Source organism: Myotis nattereri (genome assembly GCF_964212035.1).
Source record: "Myotis nattereri genome assembly, chromosome: 1".
Taxonomy (NCBI): Eukaryota; Metazoa; Chordata; class Mammalia; order Chiroptera; family Vespertilionidae; genus Myotis; species Myotis nattereri.
The window spans coordinates 201,125,309-201,149,012 of NC_138075.1; the positions used below are offsets into that span (position 1 = coordinate 201,125,309).

General features: G+C 45.6%; 2 protein-coding genes across 2 annotated transcripts in view; both read left to right on the top strand.

Moving 5' to 3' along the window:
- TEC (tec protein tyrosine kinase) overlaps window positions 1-4,193 on the top strand; it is a 120,154-nt gene extending 115,961 nt beyond the window's left edge. Inside the window, exons 16-18 of the mRNA XM_081088316.1 lie at window positions 2,017-2,135; window positions 2,222-2,379; window positions 3,544-4,193. Coding sequence (XP_080944442.1) covers window positions 2,017-2,135; window positions 2,222-2,379; window positions 3,544-3,627 — 361 coding nt within the window. The 3' untranslated portion in view covers window positions 3,628-4,193. The remainder of the gene's footprint in view (window positions 1-2,016; window positions 2,136-2,221; window positions 2,380-3,543) is intronic.
- Window positions 4,194-6,390: 2,197 nt separating this feature from the next.
- TXK (TXK tyrosine kinase) overlaps window positions 6,391-23,704 on the top strand; it is a 62,737-nt gene continuing 45,423 nt past the window's right edge. The window contains exon 1 of the mRNA XM_081099347.1: window positions 6,391-6,481. Within this exon, the coding sequence (XP_080955473.1) occupies window positions 6,394-6,481 (88 nt within the window). The 5' untranslated portion in view covers window positions 6,391-6,393. The remainder of the gene's footprint in view (window positions 6,482-23,704) is intronic.

A 23,704-nucleotide genomic window follows, 5' to 3' on the forward strand; every position in this document is an offset into this window, starting at 1 on the left:
CTGTATGACCTGTGAGTCAACAACACGTGCACATTTATATATATATATTTCAGAGAGGAAGGGAGAGAGAGAGATAGAAACATTAGTGATGAGAGAGAATCATTGTTTTGCTGCCTCCTGCACGCCCCCTACTGGGGGGGGATTGAGCCCGCAATCCAGGCATGTGCCCTTGGCTGGAATTGAACCTGGGACCCTTTAGTCCACAGGCCAACGCTCTATCCACTGAGCCAGACCGGCTAGGGCTGCACATTTTTAAATGGTTGAGAAAGAATTAAAGGAATACAACACGTGAAAGTTCTCTGGCATTCAGGTGTCAGTGTCCATAAATAAAGTGCGACTGGGTCACTGCCTTGCTTGTGCTGTTGTGTTGACTGTGGCTGCTTTCACAGCACAAAGGCAGAGTGGAGTGGCAGTGACAGAGACCGGCCTGCAAAATCGGAAATATTCATTATCTGGCCCTTTGCAGAATACGTTTGCTGGCCCCTGTGATAGAGCTTGGCGTTGGGGGTGGGGCGGATGCTGAGTGATGGAGTAAGGGAGGGGTGATGGTACTCCAGAGGCCTCTTTGAGACCCGGATATTTAAATGAAACCAAAAAGGCAGAAAGTAGCCAGTTCGGTGAAAACCTGAGGATAAAATATTCCAGGTGGAAGAGGCAGCAAGTATAAAAGTTTGAAAGCTGGTGGAGGTGGAGGAGAGGATAGGTGGGATAAATGATGATGGAAAAAAAAGAAAAGAATATATATATTTTTAAAAAGTTTGAAATCTGGGACAAGCTTGGCCCGCTCAAGGAACTGAGAGAGCCAGGGTGGCTCGCCCATGGCCAGCGCAAAGAGCAATAATCAAGGGACGCAGGACCAGGACGTACAGGTCAAGGTTAGCTCCTAAGGGAAATCAGGGCCAGGGAGGTCAGAAAGCTGCGTTACTGTCAGCAGTGGGGTCGGGACTGCGGGCAGGCAGGGCATGAGTTACCCAGTGCTCTCGGTCTGCTTTGTATAAAGATGTTCTGTATCTGACAGGCGGTCCTTCAGTTTTACATGTTCCATTTTCGTATGGTTGGCTTTCGGAAATCTGTGCTTTTGTGTCAGCCCCTTGAAAACACTCACTGTACACTGAATTCAGACTCCCCTGATTGACAGACAAGGTGACCCAGACCATGGTGGCACCGTCACCATCTCTGTCTATACAGCAAAGGCGGCTGTGCGAGTGTTTGAATATTTCCTCCAGGAACAGGGAGCTTTTAGAAATTAACTTTCTATGTTTATGTAATACACAAACACATTCCTCTTGTAAATACATACTGAACACATTACAGAAAGGGCTGAAGTTCCCATGTGTACCATTGCCAATCAAGGATGCTCCCAAGACATAGTCAGTGTTATCAGTTTGTATCTGTTCTTCCAGAAAGATATACGTATGCTCCCTTAGAAAAATTATATAATAGTTTGTTGTTGGTGGTGGTGGTGGTGGTGTGTGTGTGTGTATGTAGGAGCAATGTCATGGTTTATAAATATATATTCCACCATTTACATATGTCATTTTGCAATTTGCTTTTTTAATTTGCTGTCGTTTTAAATTGTGCTCTGTGGAATTGTGGGGGCTAAAAGCACGTATGTCTCCAAATGCTTTTCACCACTTCCTTTAGCACAGCTTTGCTTTAGATGTTTTACAAGTGGGGCCTTTGGGTAAAACTTCGTGACAAAATTGCTCACAAAAGAAGTTTGTGAACTATTTTATTGTATTCTGCCTCTATCGCTTATAAAAAAGAAAAGACAAAAGTGAAAGTACAGATACTACTGTCACAATCCATCCATTTCACACAAATAAAGCTGAGATGGAAATCACCAGGATGGCCACCAAAGCAAACATTTAGCTTCAACCGGATGCCTGTTGGACTTCAGTCAACTGTGTTTTTGATTCTAAGGGGGCGGGGGTGGGGGGCGGGGAGCAAGAACATGTACAAAATGCAGATCAGAACTCAGAGGTGTAAACCGATGACGTGTCTTTCTTACTCTAGGTATGTTCTGGATGATCAGTACACAAGTTCTTCTGGTGCTAAGTTTCCTGTGAAGTGGTGTCCACCTGAGGTGTTTAATTACAGCCGCTTTAGCAGCAAATCAGACGTCTGGTCATTCGGTAAGACCCACGCACGGTCCGTTTTCCCTCAGCTCTGCTCTGAAGGGGAAGTGGTGCATCACTTGGTAATCCTTGCCCCCTTCCAGGTGTTCTCATGTGGGAAGTATTCACTGAAGGCAGAATGCCCTTCGAGAAGAACACCAACTACGAAGTGGTAACCATGGTTACTCGCGGCCACCGCCTCTACCGGCCTAAGTTGGCGTCCAAATACGTCTATGACGTGATGCTGAGATGTTGGCAGGAGGTATAGGATTTTTTTGGTGCTTTTTATTTTTGATTCTTTAAAACATTTCTGGCTCTGGGCTTGGTCGAATAATAATGCATAGTCTTTCTAGCCCAATGAGTTGTGGGTTGGTGCATGTTTTACATGGTTTGACACTCTAGGTAGGAAGCCAAGTCTCTGGACTCAGTTCTGAATAATGAGAAGAGTGGGGAGAAGTGGAAAATGCTAAGAATTAAGATCGTGAATTCAGGCTGCCCCACCACGGAGTGGGGCCCTGCCACAGTGGCCTGAGTCAGGGACCCCGGAAACAGCCTGGGGAAGGGGCCCTGTCCGTGGGAGTCTCTTATAGTTGAAGTATCACTCTCACCAGTGAGGATGTCTTTCTCCAGCCCTCAGCTTTCTCGGGTCTTTTCACTCACATTCTTTGGAAGTTTACCTTCCTCCTGCATTGAAATGTCATCGTATAGAAGAGATGAAAGACCCAAATGACTTTTGAAAGATAATAATGATAATTAAAAGATAATAACATCAGCTCCCATGTATGCTCGGCCCTGTACTAAATGCTTCAGATTTAGTTTTCAAAACCACCCGTGGAGGCGCTGTGGTGACTCTGGATGGAACACCACGACTCATGAAGTTGATGAGGCCACCCCGCTACGGAGCAGCCGAGTGCCATCTGACTCCAAAGCCTGGGCGCCCAGTCCTTTGCTATAAGCCTCCTAAGAGCATTGACTGGGATGGGCAGAGGCCTCTGGTCAGGGAGTGGTCAGGGGGAGAGAGGACAGCATGAGCAAAGGCAAGGAGTGGTAATGAACCTGGTGTGTGTAGTCGAGGGTGGAGATTGGTTTGACTGAGCAGAGAGTCCACGTGAGCGTTTTTCAGGGAAATGAAATTGGGTCCCAAGGAGGTGGGGGGTGGCAGGTTATGGAGAGCACTGCTAATGAGCAGGACTTGATTTTGCAACGAGGAGCTCAGTCGGGTTCTTGAGAGGCAGTACAAAGGCAGATGGTAGAGCGCAGTCTAGCGGCAGTACATGCAGGCTAGATCAGACCCTTTTGGAGGCGCCTGCGTGTTCCGGTCCCAAAGCAATGAGTCCCTCGCTCTAGTGCGCTATGTTATATGAGTTTGAGAAATCATTTTTGGAATAGATTCTGGAACCCACCGCTTCTTGATTTTTAATTGTAGAAACCAGAGGGAAGGCCTTCCTTTGAAGATTTGCTGCGCACGATAGATGAACTGGTTGAGTGTGAAGAAACTTTTGGAAGATGAGTGGTGTTGTGACCGGTGGCTTCCAGATTCCAAAGCACAAGGAAGAAATGGCACTTTGTAGCTAACTTTTAATTTATTTAGCACACGGATGTGTAGATTGTTTTACTGACAAACTGAAAACACCTAACGCATCTGCTTTTAGACCATCCTTAGCCCCATGACTGAGTCTTCCAGGTTATGGAAATGCTGCCTTAGAGATGGGGATGAAAAGCACTCTTACACCACAGGGCTTCCGTGCCCACACAGGGACCATGCCCAGGCCCCCGGGTTCACCCACTTGGGTGCACATGGGCCATGTTGGCTGGTGCCAGTGGAAGACCAGGGAGTTTGGGACGGGAAAGGGTGTTGGAGCCAGGCTCTAGCAACTCATCTCTTCCTGTTCACTTCCACAGAAATCTGGGCCTGGGGCACTGTCTCATGTGGGTTCTGGAGGAACCAGCGACCACATTGGATACGTACCCATCTTTTGTTTTGAAAACATCTGTTTTTAAGACTGCCATTAGTATTACATTACAAAACATTTGTACCCTGTCTATACTGTAAATATATATAATATATAAAGTTATATATTTATAAGAAACATGTGTTGTCTTTTGTTTTTTTATTATTATTTTTAATCCTTACCCAGCGATATGTTTTTACTGATATTTTGAGAGAGAGGAAGGGAAAGAGAGAGAGAAACATTGATGTGAGAGAGAAACACTAACCAGTTGCCTCCCCTGTGCACACCGACCGGGAATTGAACCCACAACCTAGGTATGCCCTGACCAGGAATTGAACCCGCAACATTTGGAGTACAGGATGATACTCTAACCAACTATGCCACCCTGCCAGGGCATGAGTTGTTTTTTAATTGAAACTTTGAATTCTATAGTATATGAGCTACCCTTCTTAGGACTTGGGGTGGTGCTGTCCATTCCATTTATCCTGCAGGTGAACTATTTCTTACTGAAGAGAACAAAGTTTGGACTCTTCTATCACGAATGCCCTCTCCTCACTTAGGTAGGCATGTTTGGGCTACGTGACCCTCCCTCTGGTGTTGGAGTTAGGTGGCAATCAATAGGCTGCCCCGCTGCAAGCAAGACTCGGGGGCAAGCAAGCTCCAGTTCTGGCAGAGAGGCCAGGAAAAAAGCAGAGCATCATGCATTGAGCGGCCCGCGATGGTTTTTCAGGAGGCCTTCTTTCACGTGGGTTCCTGGGTCAGAGAATCCTCTATTACAGCCTCGCGGTAGACCCTGCGATGGAGTTTGAGTAGGTTTCTGACCCTTAGGATCTCTGACTTAGACGCCTGCTGAGGGAGAGCCTTCATTTGTCCCCGTGAGCCCAGGGGAAAGCAACGCAGTCTCCGTCATCAACAGCAGGGGCCAGGGACTGCCCCGCACCTGACTCTTCCTATGGTGTGGGTAGGAGCCAAAGAAGACACAGCCTTCAGGAGTTCCATCCGCCCTGTGGACACCCCGGTGTCCCCGGTGCTGGGGAGCCCGTGGGAACACACGGCTGTTGCTGGCTGCTCTGAGCAGCACCTCCCCTGCAACCTTCGGTCAGTCCATCCTCTGAAGGCTGGCTCCCGTCCTTCTGATCCCCCCTAGAATGGAAAAATATAAAAGTAACTCTCCTCAGTGTTGTCGCAGTCTGTTTGCCACCTGCCTCCTCATCTTCCTGTTTAACTGTACCCCCGTCACAAAAACACGCACACCTTTTAACCGAATTGCAGCTCATGCAAGGAGTGGATCACGTTCGGGTCATACCCCACTCTCACTGTCACACTTCTCATTCCTCCCTCCCTCACCTTGACTCCTCCCCCCTCCCTGTCCCATCCCAACCTTCCCTTTTCACCTCGAGAAGCTGAGTTCAAGGTGCTGGATGGCGTGGAAGAGAGTGAGGAGAAACACAGCCCTTGCAATGACTGTTCCAGAGACGATGGATGTGGAAGACAAGGTGAGTCATACCTGGCAGCATGTTTTTCAGAAATCTTTCAATATGTCACTAAAACTTAAAAGAAAAATGTTTTTACATAGAAGCATAGCTAAGGCAAGAGGTGAAGTAAAAATAGAAGAATCCACCCAGAATGTGCAGAGATCTTAATCTGTGAGGCAGGAAATAGGAAGGGCATGGTGAATGTGCTGCCTCTTCATCTGAGTTGTTCCCTTTGGCTTCGGTTGATTTTTATGTATATTTTCCAATGGGATGAAGTGAAGCCCATGGGTGCATTGTTTTTTGTGGGTTTTTTTGGGTGCATTGTTTATAGTTACATTGTTTTTATATTTTCTGGCCATCCTCTAGTCACCGTTTATGGGTATAATTTTACTGGTTGCAACCCTTCCCCCCACCACCCAAAAAAATAAAACGTTTCCTCTAATAGTCCCTGCAGTGTCTGTACCGAGTGGGAGGACAGAACATTCTAGACTGTGTACTCCAAAACCTACCATCTAATTCTGTTTCTGCCACGAAGCATGTCCCTTGCCCTCCGCTTCCAGGTCCTTCCCTGTCCTGGGAGGGCAGTTCGATTTGATGATTTTTAAGGCCCCTTTTACCCAGATGTTGTGATTTCTTGAAAATGTTGTTTGCTGGCGTCGCCCACACAGTTGGGAATGAGAGGCGAGTGGCTGGCGCCGCCCTCAGAGATCTGGATGCAGATTGCTGCACTTTCTTATGTAGGCCACTGGCCGCCATTCACACGCGTCTGAGGTTTCAGAACAGGAAAATAGGCGGGGTTAACCTTGCCCACGAGAAGCATCTTGGCGGAGCTATGATTTCAGTTGAAAGATGTGTGTTTGTGACGGGAGCACCGCCGACGAGCTGAAGGCTGGTTTGTGTGCTCCGGGCGGCGGTGCAGCCATGATTCTTTCTACCTGTGAGTACGATGGCTTTGTCGCTGGGCTTCAGGCTTGTTTTGTTCTGGGCACGTTACTGGTTCTTGAACACCAGAAGGCGTTTTCTCTAGGGCATAGGGCTGGTGACATTTTGAGGATCCTTTCCCCAGTTGGGACAGGGTCTTGTTTGTTATTTAAATAATCGTTATGGCGATATCATTTTAGTAAATGCTCAACAATGAGAGAATGCAAAAGAAAGCAAAACAAAAAACAGTGTCCTTAAATCCTCCTGAGAGAAATTCCATTTGAAAGGTGACTGTTGTTTAGAATGATGTCTAGTGTCAACAACTTGGCTGAAGGCGAGGAGACCAAGTTCTAGTTCTGGGTCTGCTGCAGCCCCGGCAGGTCACCTGTGGCAACTTCTTTATACCAGGTTCTGTTTTCTCCTTCCTATTGATTTTAGAGAGAGAAAGAGGACGGGAGGGAGGGAGGAAGAGAAAGAGAGAGAGCGATTTGTTGTTCCACGTATTTGTGCGTTCACTGATGGATTCTTGTATGAGCCCTGATTAGGGATCGAACCCACAACTTTGCTGTATTGAGATGAGACTCTAACCAACTGAGCTGCCTGGCCAACGCCTGTATCAGGTTCTCATCTATAAAATGGTGACTCTCCTTTTTGCCCACCTTCCAACAAGACATCATAAAGAAACAATAAAAAGGACACATCCTTCCTGAACTTAATTTTGAAGTTGCTTTGGAAGACTATTTCAGTCCCGTGTGCAATTTTTGGAAATGCTTATTAATTTAGCTCAGAGGGCCTTATCATGCAAATAATTAAAATTACGGAAGAAAAATAGCCTTTGATCTTAATTCTGAATGACGAAGGAACCAAGCTTTTAACAAAGCTCAGTCACACCAGATTAAAGCAAAGGCCAGCTAACAAAATTTTTACATTTCTGATTTTTAAGTGGCAGTAGGAGAAAAGGGATTACAATTTTAAAATGTTATCTGTTTAAGCCAAATCACCTCATAGGACCCAACACTAGTTGTAAGAATTTGTAAAAAACTAAACCCGGTTATTTCAGTTAACTGACCTGAATATAAGCTAGGGTCTTAATCCTCTGGTAGATAAACATGGGCTGCCTGTTGTCGGAGTGCGGGCCAAGCAGAGCCAGGCAGAAAGCGCTCAGAGGCAGCAACCTCTTCCGCCTCCCCCAGTGGCAGGACCGAGATGAACAGTGACTTAATAAAAACCTTTTTATTAAAAGCTATGTGAGCATCTGCTCTTCATTTCTCCTGAGGTCAGAACTAGAGAGAAGTCTGTAAATTACGATGGGAAAGGTTCGGTTATATATAAAATAAAGAATGGTTGGGCCAAGAACTAGGGATTGCCCAAGGGGTGAAACAAGAGACTGCCTATCGGCGGGGATATTGTGAGGATCTCTCTGTCTAGCCTGGAAGGACATGGATTTGACGAACTCTCCCTGTCCCTCCCAACTGCTGATAATTTGATTTGATGGTAAGAATGACCTGTTCTTTCTGCTATAAATTACAACTTGACATGGCTCCTTTTTCCTTTTTTTTTTTTTTCTGGGTAAAACCAAATATTTACTGTTGATAAGAGAACAAGCCTCCAAGAGTATTACTGCAGATCGAAAACATGCTTGTGTGTGTCTGCTGGGCCAGAGTCATTTGCCAGATTTTCTTGCTGTTTTAAGGGCTGTGTACCATAGAAATCTGGCCTCAGGCTGCTGCAGGGCAGGGCATGCGAGGAGACCATGGTGGAAGGGGAGACACTGATCAGACTGAATGGGAGAGAGCCCGAGAGAGCTATGAACCAGGAGGTCATGGTTTGATTCCCAGTCGGGGCACATGCCTGGGTTGCAGGCCCGATCACCATTGTGAGGTGTGCGGGAGGCAGCCCATCAATGATTCTCTGTCATCATTGATGCTTCTGTCTCTCTCTCCCTCTCTGAAATCAATGAAAAAAATATATATATTAAAAAATAGCCCTAACCGGTTTGGCCTGTGGACTGAAGGGTCCCAGGTTTGATTCTGGTCAAGGGCATGTACCTTGGTTGTGGGCACATCCCCACTGCGGGGTGTGCAGGAGGCAGCTGAATTGATGTTTCTCTCGTCGATGTTTCTAACTCTCTATCCCTTTCCCTTCCTCTCTGTAAAAAAAATCAATAAAAATATTTTTTAAAAATGCACATTTCTGGACTCATCTCCGTAATTTGACCTGGGAGGTGAAGTCGGGACCCCTTTCTCGGACTGTCTTTCTAGAGCCTCTTTTTTCCACGCCTTCTTTTATTCCTTCCTGTGTTTCATTCCCACACCAGCCCTGCTACGTTAAAGCTTCCATTATTACTATTCATAGGAAGTCAGAGGGTGGCTGTCCAGCCAGTCCCTACGACGGCCCCTCCTGTCTTCACGCCCTGTGCAGCCCCTCTCCCTGAGGATGCACTGGGCCCAGTAGCTCCTCGTGAACAGAATATGGAAGAAAAATGATGGAGTGCCACCTCTGAGATGAGGCGCAGCCTGTGGAGAGCCCCATCGTGGGCAGCCAGGGCGCATGGCCTGCTGACTGCCGTGGGAGCGAACTTGGAAGTGAGTCTCAGCTGGGTCCTGCTAAGCCGGATTCCTGACCCGCAGACATTGTGAGATAGTAAGTGTTTTACGCCTCTAGGCTTGCAGATCGTTTGTCTCCAACAGTTGATAACTAATTCAGTGGCAAAAGGAGCGAGAATCATGGGCCCAAAACAAACTTGGCCATTTTTACCACCACTCTGACTCCGCTGGAGTCAACTGAGAAACGGAGAACTTCTCAGTGTCAGTGAGGGCATGAATATGTGTGTCTTTCCTTTGTTTGTAAACCATCTCACTGTTTATCCCCTGCACTGCCTATCAGGATCGCTGTCATCACTGTAGGCATGTTTGTCACCGTCTGCAAGGCTTCCGTGCCCTCCAGGGAGCTGACCTGCAGACTCCCCTGCCGTTACTCAGTGAGGCCCACTGGCCAGCATCGTCTGCCCGCTTCCTGCCCACCGAGGGGCAGAGAGCACAGCTGGGCACGGTGCCAGCCACGCCCGCAGGCCTTGTGGCCGAGCGCTCCTCCGCATCATGAGCCGGCCAGATGTCTAGGGTGTGATTTCTGCGAGCGTTTCATAAACTTGCAGCTCACTGACAGCAGTCTTCTAGGAAATCACTACTCAGACCTGGGGGCGGGAGGACTTGTGTGCGAGACGGCTGCTTCCAGCTCACGTCCACTGGTTACCGGGAAGGAATCAGAATTCCTGCATAGAGCACACAAGGGCTTTAGGGCGCTGGGATGTTGGGTGCTGGCGGTGGCCCTGGCAGAGGCTGGGAACGGATGCATAGTCTCTGGGAGCCTCTGCTCTTCCTTGCTGCACCCTCTACTCCCAGGATCCCTATCTCCCCTGGTCCCAGTGCCCCCTCTAGCTTCCCAGCCTTCTAGAATCTTCTCGCCCCTTCCTCACACTCAGCAGCCCTTCAGGCCCCAGCCAGACCAAGTACCAGTCTTATCTTCCGCCCAAATGTGTCCGTTTACTGTCCCATGAGCGAGGTAGCTGTTTTCGGTTTGTAAGCAGTGAATCCCTTAATGTAGTCATTCCTCTTTAAGGTTTCACAGACAAGGATAATGTTAAAATCCAAGTTTGGGCTCTAACAGAGGGTTGTTAACTTATTTCGTCCATAGGTTAAACAAGATTAGCATCTCTGATGAGCATCATTTCTTAGAAAAATAGACATTTTTCTATCAAAAAGAATCACAGGAGTGTTCCTTGAGCATTTCTGTTCAAGGGTGTGTTCCTTTAATGTCAAAAGGAGGCACACACACCAAACAGGAATAATTTAGTGTCTCAAATATATAGAGTGTGGAATCAGAATGAAAGATAGCTTTCCAAATTGGAAAACATTTTAATAAAGATCTCAGAGTATTTCTTTCTCTCTCTCTCTCTTCCCCTCTCTACCCTTCCATTCTCACTCTTACTCTTCCCTTCCCTTCTTCCTTCCTTCCTTTTTCCCTTTAATTGGTGTTTTTTAAAAAATATATTTTTATTGATTCTAGAGAGGAAGGAAGAGGGAGAGAGAGATAGAAACATCAATGATGAGAATTATCTATCGGTTGCCTCCTGCACGCCCCCTACTGGCGATCGAGCCTGCAACCCGGGCCTGTGGCCTTGACCAGAATCGAACCCGGGACCCTTCAGTCTGCAGGCCGACGCTCTATCCACTGAGCCAAACTGGCTCTGCTTGGTGTGGGTTCTTGGCTCCACATCTGGGAAGCCGCTTCTGATGCCTAATCAGAGGTAGAAGTCACCTCCCAGATAACAGGCAAGTCCATTAAAATGTGTCAGTCTTCGAAAGGCCCTTAAGAAATAGGTGTGTGGTGGGAATGTGTGACAGTCTGGCCGTTCTGTGAATGCCTGGGGAAAAGGAGGCATGTCTTGTAGTGGACTCAGAGGCTCAGCTCCAATCACCTGGAGCCCTTTCTCCAGAGCCACGGGGGTCCAGGTCCTCCTGCCCCCCAGCCCTTCGGCTGCAGAGGCTGTTGACCCCGGAATTCCTTGCCTTACAGCCAGGACCTGGAGTGTGCGGGTGGGCGACGAGCCTGGTCTTTGGTCCAGGGCAGCTCTTGAAACGGAGCCAGTTCTTCATGTTTCCAAACAGAAATCACTAGCCAGGTGCCAGGTATGAGGGCCACATTCAGAAGGAATGAATTTCACTTGAACCACGCATTCAAAACGAAACTCTGACATCGGAAATGCCAGGGGATGAACACGAGGTTATGCTGATACCTAAACCTCAAAACATTAGAAACGGAAGGAACGCCGCTAACGTTTCCCAGACAGCCGCGGCCCCACAGCTTTTCATCAGATGTTTACTTCTTGTGCTGAAAGGCGGCGAGGGAGCTGTTCTGGGAAGGGGTGCTTCTCACACTCGCTCCGCTCCAGTGCCCCCTGGTGGAAACCGGTTCCCAGACAGAGCCCTGGGGTAGCCACCCACTCATCCCGAGGGGAAAGGAATGCAAATAGGACCTGCTCCGATGAAAGAAGGGGGGGCAAGCCTTCCCCGAAAAGAACACAAACGCCTGATGAAATGAGAGGCTCCCCTGCCTAACCCAGGAGAGATGAGCCGGTTCCAAAAGGTCACAGAGACTCCATTGGACGTGATGCCCTTTTCCTGAGTTGCTGGTACATAATATAGAATTAAAGATATTTGCTGGGGAATAAGAAGCAGATGGAAAGAACAGCGCAGATGTCAGCCTGGGAGAGGAAGCCCTGGCTCCTTCCCGCGATAATCCTCCACCCCGAATATATCCTTCCAGTGTGCAAATAGTCATTGCCCACCCCTGGGGCGTGTTAGTCTACCGGGCAAAAGCCCTGGATATGCATGCATTTCTGCCTAAACTGGGGGTTTTCCAAAGGCACAGAAGTGCCTCCTCTCTGCAGGTATTCAGCAAAACAATTCAAAGAATGGTTTCCGTAATTACAGTGTGCACGTGGAAGTGGCTCTCCACTTACCTATTCACCTGGAAAACCCTGTGATGCTGTAAACTGAACATGACCATGACTCTAATAATCGTTGTTATCGGCTTGGGGATGAGTCAATCCTTCAATCTGTAAAGATGCCTAGTGTCTTGGAAAGTCATGCCAAACAAGGGCTGGCCAGGGAGCTGTTCGGCTTGCACCGTTTGCTTTTTTACTTGCTCGGCAATTATTTATTGGGCAGCAACTGTGTGCCGGCAGCTGTGCTGGGCAGAAGGGAGGGAACCGTCAACAAGGCTGAAGCTGGCCTTCCTGCTCACAGCTGCTGTTGATCTCCAGGGGAGAGAGAACAAATACCTTCTCATAATGAAAGCAGCGGCAGTGTAGGGTGGCACCTCTATTGGAGGACAATTGTCTTTGCTGTTGAATCAGGAAAAACACGTATTTGAAAATTCTAGGATCCAGAAAGCAAAGGTAACTAAGGGGATGCCATTGGGTTTATAATCCCGCCTCCTGCCGTGTGGTCATGCGTTTGAGTTCAGTGTACAGCAGAAGGCTTTTTTCCCAGTTTCAGAAAGCAATTCTGCCTGCTGACTGATACCAGCAGTTTTGCTTAGAAAGTTGTCTGTATTTCATTTTAAGGTATTAGGGTGGTTAACTTGATGGTTCAACTTGGCTGGGCCATAATGCCCAGATATTTGGTCAAACATTATTCTGGATGTTTCTGTGAAGGTGTTTTTGGGATGAGAGTAGCATTTACATAGGTGGATTTGAGTAAAACGTAATGTGGGCGGGCCTCATCCAGTCAGCGGAAGGCCTTCGTGGAACAGATTCTTCTCTGAGTTCCCAGTCTACCAGCCCATCTTCTAAATTTTGGACACACCAGCCTTCACAACCCTGTGAGCCAATTCCATAAATCTCTCTTTCTGTTCAAAATAATACAGGTGTCATGCTTAGATGAAAATGCCTTTAAAAGAAACTACAGTACAACATGTTTACTATTATATCATTTATACCTTATCAAGAATAAGTTTCGGAGTTTCTCTGAAGAGCTGTTTAATAGTGGGAGAGAAAGCCCATTAGAGCCGGGAATGGAAGGAACATTTGCCTCTGAGTCAGGGGTAGCGTATGGGCTCCGAGCAGAGAAGCTGGGGGCTGAGGATCTGCTTTCGCTCACTTGGCCTTGTTCCTGTTTCATCTCAGAGGGAGAACCACATCAGCTTCTATCTATTTACTTTAAATATATCCTGTGAATATCCCAAAAGTTACAAGGAACTGGGTAAGGAAAAAAAGACTGAAAGTTAAATGATCAACTGCTATGTTCTAGGCACTTTACCTCAGCTATCTTTTATTTTTCCTACCCTCTACACATCTCCTACAATATATAGTGATTCTTTTTAAAAATTCTTCAGTATATAGTGATTCTTTATCAGTATACAGATTTTTTAAAAAAAAATTTAAGTGATAGTTGACATACAACACTATATTAGTTTCAGGTGTACAACCCAGTGATTAGACATTTATTTAACTTTCCAAGTGATCACCCTTGATAAATCTAGTACCCATCTGATAACAGATATAATTATTACAATATAATTGACTGTATTCCCTATGCTGAACTTAACCTCCCATGACTATGCTATAACTACCAATGTGTATTTCTAAATCCCGTCACCTTTTTCACCCCTCTCTAACCCCCCTCCCATCTGCCATCCATCAAAATATTCTTGTATCTATGAGTCTGTTTCTGTATGGCTTGTTTGTTTATTTTGTTTTTTAGATTCTACATGTAAATGAAATCATCTGACATTTGTATTTCTCTGACTTCTTTCAGTTAGCATAATACCCTCTATGTCCATCCATGTTGTTGCAGTTGGCAAAATTTCATTTTTAAAAATGGTTGAATCATATTCAATTGTATATATGCACCACTTCTTCTTTACCCACTAATATATTGATGGACATTTAGGTTGCTTCCAAATCTTAGCTATTGTAAATAATGCTGCAATGGACCTGGTTGGTTGGAGCGTTGTCCCATGTACCAAAAGGTTGTGGGTTTGATTCCCAATCAGGGCACATACCTAGGTTGAAGGTTCAATCCTTGGTCAGGGCACATAGAGGAGGCAACCAATGGGTTTCTCTCGATGTTCACAACGATGTTTCTCTCTCTCTCTCTCTCTCTCTCTCTCTCTCTCTCTCTCTCTCTCTCTGTCTCTCTCCCTTCCTCTCTCTCTAACAATCAAAAAAAATGCCCTCAGTGAGGATTAAAAAAAAATCTTTAAAAAAATAATGGTGCAGTGAACATATAGATGTACATGGCTTTCCGATTTAGTGTTTTGGATTTCTTCAGATAAACACCCAGAAGTGGAGTTGTTGGGCCCTCCTTTGTCCCTTGTTATAGCCTTTGTTTTAAAGTCTGTTCTGTCTGGTATAGGTATTGCTACCCCAGCTTTTTCTTTTCTATTTTCATTAATTATTATTTTACATCCCGTTACTTTCAATCTGTGTGTGTCTTTTAATCTGAAGTGGGTCTCTTGTAGACAACATATGTAAGGGTCTTTTTTTTTTTTATCTGTTCAGTTGCTATATATATATATATATATATATATATATATATATATATTTCATATATCTTTTGATTGGAGCAGTTAATCCATTTGCTTTTAAAGTAATTTTTAAAAATATGTTTTTATTAAAAAAAATTTTTTGAGAGAGAGAGAAGAAGGGAGAGGGAGAGATGAGTAGAAACATCAGTTGGCTGCCTCCTGCATACCCCCTACTGGGGATTGAGCCCACAACCCAGGCATGTGCCCTGACTGGGAATCAGACTGGCAACCTTTAAGTGCTAAATATGTATTTATTACCATTTTATTATGTATATTTTGACCTTTTTTGTTGTTTTTGCTTCTTCTTAAAGAAGACCCTTTAACATTTCTTGTAATACTGGTTTTGATGAACTCTAGCTTTTCTTGTCTGTGAAGCTCTTTAACTGCCCTTTGATTCTAAATGATAGCCTTGTTGGTAGAGTAGTCTTGGCTAGGTCATTGCTTTTCACGAATATTTCACGCCAATATCTTATGGCCTGCAAAGTTTCTGTAGAAAAATCACCCTGGACTTGTATGTCCATTTCCTTGATCAGGTTAGGGACAGTTTCTGTCATTATTTTTTTTCAAATAGGTTTTCAATTTCTTGCTCTCTCTTCCACACCACCATGAGTCTCCTTACTATCCCAGAGTCTCCTTACACTATCCTCATGTTTTTGGATTCTTTTTTCTTCTTGCTGTTCTGACTTTTTTCTGTTTCCTTATTGTCGAGACAGCAGGATTGCTGCTCAGCACTGCTGCTCTGAGTTATTCTGAGTCTATGTATTCTTCTAAATTCTTCCCGACTACTCAGGGACTGGTTCTTTCTCGAACCCTGCCCACTGTACTAACTGTTGGGAACTGAGTCCAAGTTCCTCCTTTATCTTCTGCTCACAGAAACACAGGCCAATCCTCGGTGGCAGGACAGATGGAGAGGCCATGAGAAGTTGTGGGTGTATAAGAATGAGTCTTTATTGCAGAACCAGTGTCCACATAGCCATCAGACAAGACCGTTTCTTATAGTAAAATCCATACAGGCAGGCAGCCAGACACTGGCTGGTGAATACATATCTTTCTCACAAAAGCAGCATTAATCTCTGTACTCACTGTTAGTATCTGAGCAGCTGCAAGCTGCCCCAGACTCACCGCCTTACATTATAGCGGCACCTGAGCTCTCCCTTAGAGCTATTACAGCCTCAGGAGCTCCTCTGGCTCAGCAGCTCCTCCTGTCTCCCCTGCCCAGCACACTGGCTGGTTAACATTGTAGCTGTATCTGAGCTCTCTGTGAGCTCTTAGCCTTAATCATAGCAGGATCAGCTCTCAGCTCCGTCTGAGCTCTCTAGCCTCTCCTGCACACAAAGGAGCTACATTCTCTGTGTCTTACTGTCTCTGCTTCTCTGAGCTCCCTCTGCCCAGCTGCTCTCCCTCTAGCAGACTTCTTCACACACTCTTGGTCAGTAAACTGTACATTACTCCAGAGGCAAAAGGGCTAATTGCCAACAGTGACATCAGTCATTTGGGTTACAGAAGGGCACAGTGTACCGTGTGTCCTTGCACCCACTTGGTATCTTAGCCTGATGATGATTCCCAGGCTCAGAGTCCTTGGACATCCCGTTAAGGCTCATGCCAGGATGGCCTTGAACATCCCGGTGTATGAATAACAAGGCCTCAGTGCTCTCGTTGGCGTGGTTCCCACACTTCTATTCCAAATAGTTGACTTGATCCTCTGCTTCCTCTACTCTACTGCTGATTCCCTGTAAATTATTCTTCATTTTAGTTAGTGTATTCTTCATTTCAGAGTAGTTCTTTTTTTATGGTTTCCATGTCCTTTTTTTATGCTGTTGAAGTTCTCATTAAGATTCTTGAGCATCTTTATAACCATTGTTTTGAACTCTGTATCTGGTAGTTTGCTTGCCTCCATTTCCTTTAGTTCTTTTTCTGGAGATTTCCCCTGTTCTTTAATTTGGGACCCGTTTATTTATCTCCTCATTTTGTTGCTTCCCGGTGTTTGTTTCTATGTGTTTGGTAGAGCTGCTACATCTCCTGGTCTTGGTAGGGTGGCCTAATGTAGCAGGTGTCTTGTAGGGACCAGTGGCACAGCCTCCCCCATCACTTGAGCTGGGCACACCAGGTGTTCCTCCCATGTGGGCTATGTGCGCCTCCTGTTATAACTGAGCCTTGATTGCTATTGGCACGTCACTGGGAGGGACTGACCTTCAGGCTGATGGCCTTCAAGGCCTGGCTGCAACTTTGAGGATGAGCTGCTGTGCATGGGCCGACATGCTTCAGTGGGACTTCGGTGCCCACTGTATTTGCCCTTTGAGAATGTCACTCGTGGGGGTGCTTGGATTGTAATCTGGCATGGCTTGAAGCTATCCATTAGGTGCACAGCTCTGGGGCCTTCCAGGAGGTGCAGGCCAAGGTCATCCACTGCCTGTGCCCTGCCCATAGCCATCTGGCATGAGCTACAATGATCTGCAGATGGCACTACTTGTGCTAGGCTAGGAAGTGCCTGAGAGAGGCCAAGCTGCAAACTGAGGCTGGCCTCTGCTAGTGCCAGCCCTGCAGCCACTTAGCAAGAAGCGCAGAGCACACAGAGAAGAGGTCAGTGTCCCTGCCGAAATAGTCAGGTATTGCATGTTTTAAAAATTCTTGTAGTACACAGGTTGAAAATCACTGCCTTAGATAGTCAAATAAAACAAATAACAGCCAACACAACTATAGCCATAGGTATTCATGCCCTGTCTTAAACCATAAATATATATCCTCTATAATAAAAGGCTAATATGCAAATTGTCTCCTCGACCAGGATATCGACTGGGAGTTTGACTAGGGGGCTGGGCCAGCTGGCCAACCACCCGCAGCCCCTCCCCCCGGCTGGCCCTGCCCGATTGGTCCCAATCTGGGCGGGCTGGCTGCACCCCACCCATGCACAAATTCATGCACCAGGCCTCTAGTATAATAATAAAAGTGTAATATGCTAATTAGACTGGACAGCTGAACAACCTTCTGGACCTCATTCTGGACGCCCTTCCAGATGAAGCCGTGGTGATGGGGGTGAGGCAGAGGCGGTTAGAGGTGATCAGGCAGGCAGGCGAGCAGTTAAGGGTGATAAGGCAGGCAGGTGAGCAGTTAGGGGTGATCAGGTAGGCAGGTGAGTGGTTAGGGGTGATCAGGCAGGCAGGTGAGTGGTTAGGGGTGTTCAGGCAGGCAAGCAGAGTGGTTAGGAGCAATCAGATAGGCAGGCAAGCAGTTAGAAGCAATGAGGCAGGCAGACGTGGTTATGGGTGATCAGGCAGGCAGGTGAGCGATTAGGAGCCAGCAGTCCCAGTTTGCGAGAGGGATGTCCGACTGCTGGTTTAGGCCCGATCCAGCAGTCAGACATCCCTCGAGTGTGGGGGGGACATCCCCTGAGCGGGGGACATCCCCTGAGGGGTCCTGGATTGTGAGAGAGTACAGGTCAGGTTGAGGGACCCTCCCAACCCCTGTGCATGAATTTTGTGCACTGAGCCTCTAGTAGGTCATATAATAGAATTATATCTTATTGGTCACATCACATAATAAGGTTGCATCTGATTGGTTAATTCTTGGTACCAGAAATCCTATATACAATTATAGGTACCTGATTTTTTTTTTTTTAATTTACTTTGGAGCAAAAGGGTAGGTAATTATTATTATTATTATTATTATTATTATTATTATTATTTTGTAAATCAGTCAAAATTATACCTTTTGTGTCAGATCAGCAAAATATATATATTTTTGGCATGCTGCAGAATTTTAGTAATTAGATTATGGGTGCCGTGAAATGAAAAAGGTTGAAAATCACTGCCATATCCTGTCCTAATATAAAAAAAAAATTGAACACCAGAGAGAGTTTAGTCATTTTATTTAGCATCTCATAATTTAATGCTTGGTTTTGGATAAGCTTTTTTCTTTCTTTTTAATATGTCTGGAACAAAAGATTAGACTTATGGCCCACTACAAGGGCTAGCTAAAGCCCCGGAAGCTCCGTTTTCTTCAATTTTGCTTCCACATGGTGGAACAGTTGACCACAAAAGATCGTGGTAAGCCTAGCTTTCTCTGCAGCCAGCATCGAGCTGTGAGATATCATGTGGTGAATGAGGTACTGAGAAGTGGAGCCCAGATCTAACATGCTGGTGTAGCTATTGGGGAAGCCTTATTTAATAGTTATTTATTGAGCTCTGCTATGTATGCGGCACCGATGTTGGATGCTGTAAAGAAGACAAAATGTATAAGCTGCAGTCCCTGAAGTTGGAGAGCTTACAGTCTAGATCAGTGGTTCTCAATTAGGGGTGATTTTGCCCCCTGGGGACATTTGACAATTCTTGGAAACATTTTGGTTTTCACAGCTAAGAGGAGGGGGCGTGTGTGTTAGTGGGTTGTGGAGGTGTTGGTGCTGGCATGCAGTACATAGAGGTCAGTGATGCTGCTAAACTACCTACAATACACAGACCAGCCCCCACAACAAAGAATAATTCAATTTAAAATGTCAATAGTGGTTTGAGAAACCCTGTGAGAAACTGAAACCTACATAAAGAAATTTTAATGACCATCTAATTAAGGGCCACAGGGTAGGGTAGAGCACGTATTCTTTGAGAGCCAAAGGAACGTAAATTGGGAGTGTATTGCAATGGCCTTTCCCCCCTTTTTTTTTCAGGCCAGAGGCAGGCAAGGTATCTGTGAGAGCAGAGCAAGTGGGAGAAGCTAGTGTGGCAGGAACTGGGAAACACTAAGAGTCCAAGTGGGATTGGCCATATGATGGAAGGCCTTTAGCACAGGAAGGTAAAGTCTCGATGCCATGTGTGATTAAGAGTCTTTTTCGCCCTAACCAGTTTGGCTCAGTGGATAGAGCATCGGCCTGCGGACTGAAGGGTCCCAGGTTCGATTCCGGTCAAGGGCATGTACCTTGGTTGCGGGCATATCCCCAGTGGGGAGTGTGCAGGAGGCAGCTGAATCGATGTGTCTCTCTCATTGATGTTTCTAACTCTCTATTCCTCTCCTTTCCTCTCTGTAAAAAATCAATAAAATATATATTTTTTTAAAAAGAGTCTTTTTTGATGTTGAAGATATAGAGCAGTTGGCTGAGACAAATTTTTAGGGAAATGAATATATAGAATGGATTGGAGGAAAGAGGGCTCAGAGGCAGGGAATTTGACCAGGTCGTTCAGTCACTGAGCAAACACTGGTTGCACAGAGGTAAAGAGCAGAGACTGTGGAATCAGCCTGCCTGGGATCCAGTCCTGCTCTCCACTTACAAGCTCTTGACTCTCAGCAAGGAAGATTCTCTTTGTGGTTAAAATTCAGCATTGTGAAGTGCCATCTACTTCACATTGTGAGGATTAAATGAATTAATGCAGAAATACAGGTGTGGGCTGAACAGGGCTTGGGCTGGGTCGGTAGCAGGAGAGATAAGAAGTAAAATGCCAATTTGAACAGAACAATGGCAGATTGAATGTTAAGTATGGGGCTCAGGAAAATTCCAAGATTTCTATGATAGATTCATACACACACAGACATGGCAAATTGGGAAGGGAAACCGACAGAATAGTTTTCTTATTGGGACTAGGGAGGAAGATGATAATTTTGTTTGGGCAAAAGACAGTGGTTGAAATAAAGAAATAAGCCTTTTGCAACTATCACTAAAAAATTATGTATAGCCCTAGCTGGTTTGGCCCAGTGGATAGAGCATTGGCCTGCGGACTGTGGGGGGTCCCAGGTTCAATTCCAGTCAAGGGCACATGTCTGGGTTATGGGCTCGATCCCCAGTGGGGGTGGGGGGGGGCGTGAAGGAGGCAGCTGATCAATGATTCTCTCTCATCATTGATGTTTCTATCTCTATCCCTCTCCCTTTCTCTCTAAAATCAATAAAAATATATTTTAAAAAAGTCATGTATATATGTAAAAACTTACTAATGCTAAAATATGCACCTATCTAGCCCACAATCTTACCTGATTTTCTGGAGATTTTTCTTCTTTGCAAGCTACAAATTTTAGTTTTTGAAATATTTCAAGCATATGGAAAAATAAAGAGAGTAATGTAACATGCCAGTGATTATCCAAGGAGTAAATCGACCATTATCAACACTCTTTGGCTTGGATGACATCACAGGTCCTCCTCAACTCATGATGGTTTTATATCCTGATATTGAAAGTGGAAAATGTCGTAAGTTGAAAATGCATTTAAAACACCTGACCTACCGAGCATCATAGCTTAGACCAGCCTACCTTATGTGTGCTCAGAAAAACAAGATTCAGAAAACGCTGGCAATGTTGGTTGTGTGATTGTGTGACTGAGTGGGGGCTGTGGCTTGCTTCAGCTGCCCAACATCACGAAAGAGTATTGCACCACATATCACTAGCCTGGGAAAAGATCAAAATTCAAAGCATGGTTTCTACTGAATGCATATCGCTTTTGCACCATTATCATCTTGAAAACTTTAAAGTTGAACCATTGTAAGTTGAGGATCATCTATAAATGGTTTTAGTTTATCTTAAAACATGAGACCATAGATAATTGTTGCTCATCTTGCTGGACCATCTTATAAAGGTTTCTAGGCTGAATACAGATTTTACTCTGCATTGGCCTATGGCCAAATTGTTCTCCATTTTCAGTGTCTAATAAGACTCCCTACCACATAGACAGTCGGGGTCCTATCTTCCTTTACTTGAAGGACTTTCATAATCTCATTCTACACCACCACTCTTAGTGCTCCCTATGACCTATTGTCCCTGTTTAGTCTGTCCCCAAATACAGTTTCCATTTTCTCATTAGGACTAAATCAAGACAGGTGGGCACTCTGAAAAGGTTATAAATTGATGCTTCTTCAAACCAATTCATTTACATATTCATTCACTCAATAAATATTTGTTGAGTATGTATATTATGTGTCAAACACTATTCTAGCCTCTTGGGATATAACTGTGAGGAAAATAGACAAAGATCACTGTTTACCTTCTAATAGGGGAGATAGACAGTAAAAATTAATAAACAAATGAATTGCCTAACACATTAGAAAATGAGAAATGCTGTTTTAAAAGTGAAAAAGAAAAAGAGTACTTGGGAAGGTGAGGTTTGAGCCAACTTTAAGGAACGGAGTGAAAAAGGTTAATACCTGGGTGAACAGTGATAAAGGCAAAACAAAAGCAAAGAAGCTATGGTGAGAACAGGCCTGGGGTGCTCCAGAAGCAGCAGTGAGGGTAGTGTGGCTGGAGGAAGTGAGCAGAAACATACTGGTGAGAAGGTGAGAGGCCATAGGAGGCGAGGGCATGAGAGTTTTATAAGCTATCGTGAGAAATTTGGCTATATCTCCAGTGAAATGGGGAGCCATTGTGAGGTTTGGAGATAAGGAGTAACATGATCCTATCTAGGTTTAAATGAATCACTCTGGCCATGGTGTTGAGAGTAAACCATAGGAGGTTCTGGATAGAAGCAGGAAGAAGTTAGGAGGCTGTTGGTATAATCTAAACAAGATGATGGTGGCTTAGACCATGGTCATAACAGACGGGTGGGGAAAAACAGTAAGATTCTGTGTGTGTGTTAAATAGAGGTGAAATAAATCATGAAGCAAAATGAATCCTATATAATAAAAGAGTAATATGCAAATTGACCCTAATGGCGGAACAACTGGGACCAACTAGTCACTATGATGCACAATGACCGCCAGGGGGCAGACGCTCAATGCAGGAGCTGCCCCCTGATGATCAGTGTGCTCCCACAGGGGGAGCTCTGCTCAGCCACAAACTGGGCTGATGACTGTGAACGCAGGGGTGGTGGCGAGAGCCTCTCCCACCTCCTTGGCAGCGCTAAGGCTGTCCGACTGTGGCTTAGGCCCGCTCCCCGCAGGAAGTGGGCCTAAGCCGTCATTCAGACATCCCCTGAGGGCTCCCGGGCTGCCAGAGGTATGTCTGGCTGCCAGCTTAGGCCTGATTCCCTGGGGAGTGGGCCTAAGCCGGCAGGTGGACATCCCCCGAGGGCTTCCAGACTGCGAGTGGGTGTAGGCTGAGCTGAGGGACCTCCCCCCCCCCCCCCCCCCGCCAGTGCACCAATTTTCATGCACTGGGCCTCTAGTATAGACTAGTAAATAAAACAAAACAAAAAATGACAACATAAAATGTACCATTTTAACCATTTGTAAATGTACAGTTCAGTGGCATTAAGTACATTCACCTGTGGTACAGCCATCGTCACCATTCATCTCCAGAACTTTTTCATCATTACAAACTGAAACACTTGGATATATTTTTAAGGCAGAGTCAGAATATTTTCCTGACAGGTTGAACTGGGGTGTGAGAGAGATGAGTCAAAGGTTACACCAAGATTGTTGGCCTGCACATCTGGAAACATGGTCTAGCTATTGACAAGATGGACAAGGATGGGCAGAGCACATTTAGAGAAGGAAGAGAAGGAGTTCAGATCAGATTTCTTTGTTAATTTGAAGTGTCTACTAGACATCCCAGAACGACTAGTTGCTATGATGCACACTGACCACCAGGGGGCAGACACTCAATGCAGGAGCTGCCCTCTGGTGGTCAGTGTGCTCCCACAGGGGGAGCGTTGCTCAGCCAGAAGCCATGAGCCAGGTTCATGGCTGGCGAGTGCAGCTGTGGTGGCGGGAGCGTTAAGGATGTCTGACTGCTGGCTTAGGCCTGCTCCTGCAGCAGTTGTCAGTCAGACATCCCCTGAGGGCTCCTGGACTGTGAGAGGGAGCAGGCCAGCCTGAGGACCCCCGATCCCTGAGTGCAAGAATTTCGTGCACTGGGCCTCTAGTATATACATATTTAATTAAACATTTTTAAATTTAACATTGGTTAATAAGATTATATAGGTTTTAAATGTAAAATGGATATCTACCTGATAAATGGTTTTTAAGCCACCACTAGGAATGACACAATCAAGGGAGTAAATAGGACAGAGAAAAGAGAAGAGATCAAAAGCTTTGGGGCAATTCAGCATTAGACCCAGTCTCAGAGGTTAGGAAGGACAAGAAGAAAGCAGCAAAGGAGATTGAGAAGGAAAACCAAGAGGATATGGTGTCAAATGCTGTTGAGAGGTCAAATAAGTTTAGGGCTTAGAACTGACCATTGGATATAGAAGTATGGAGGTCACTGGTGACCCTAACAAAGCAGTTTGGAGGAAGGGTTAGGGACA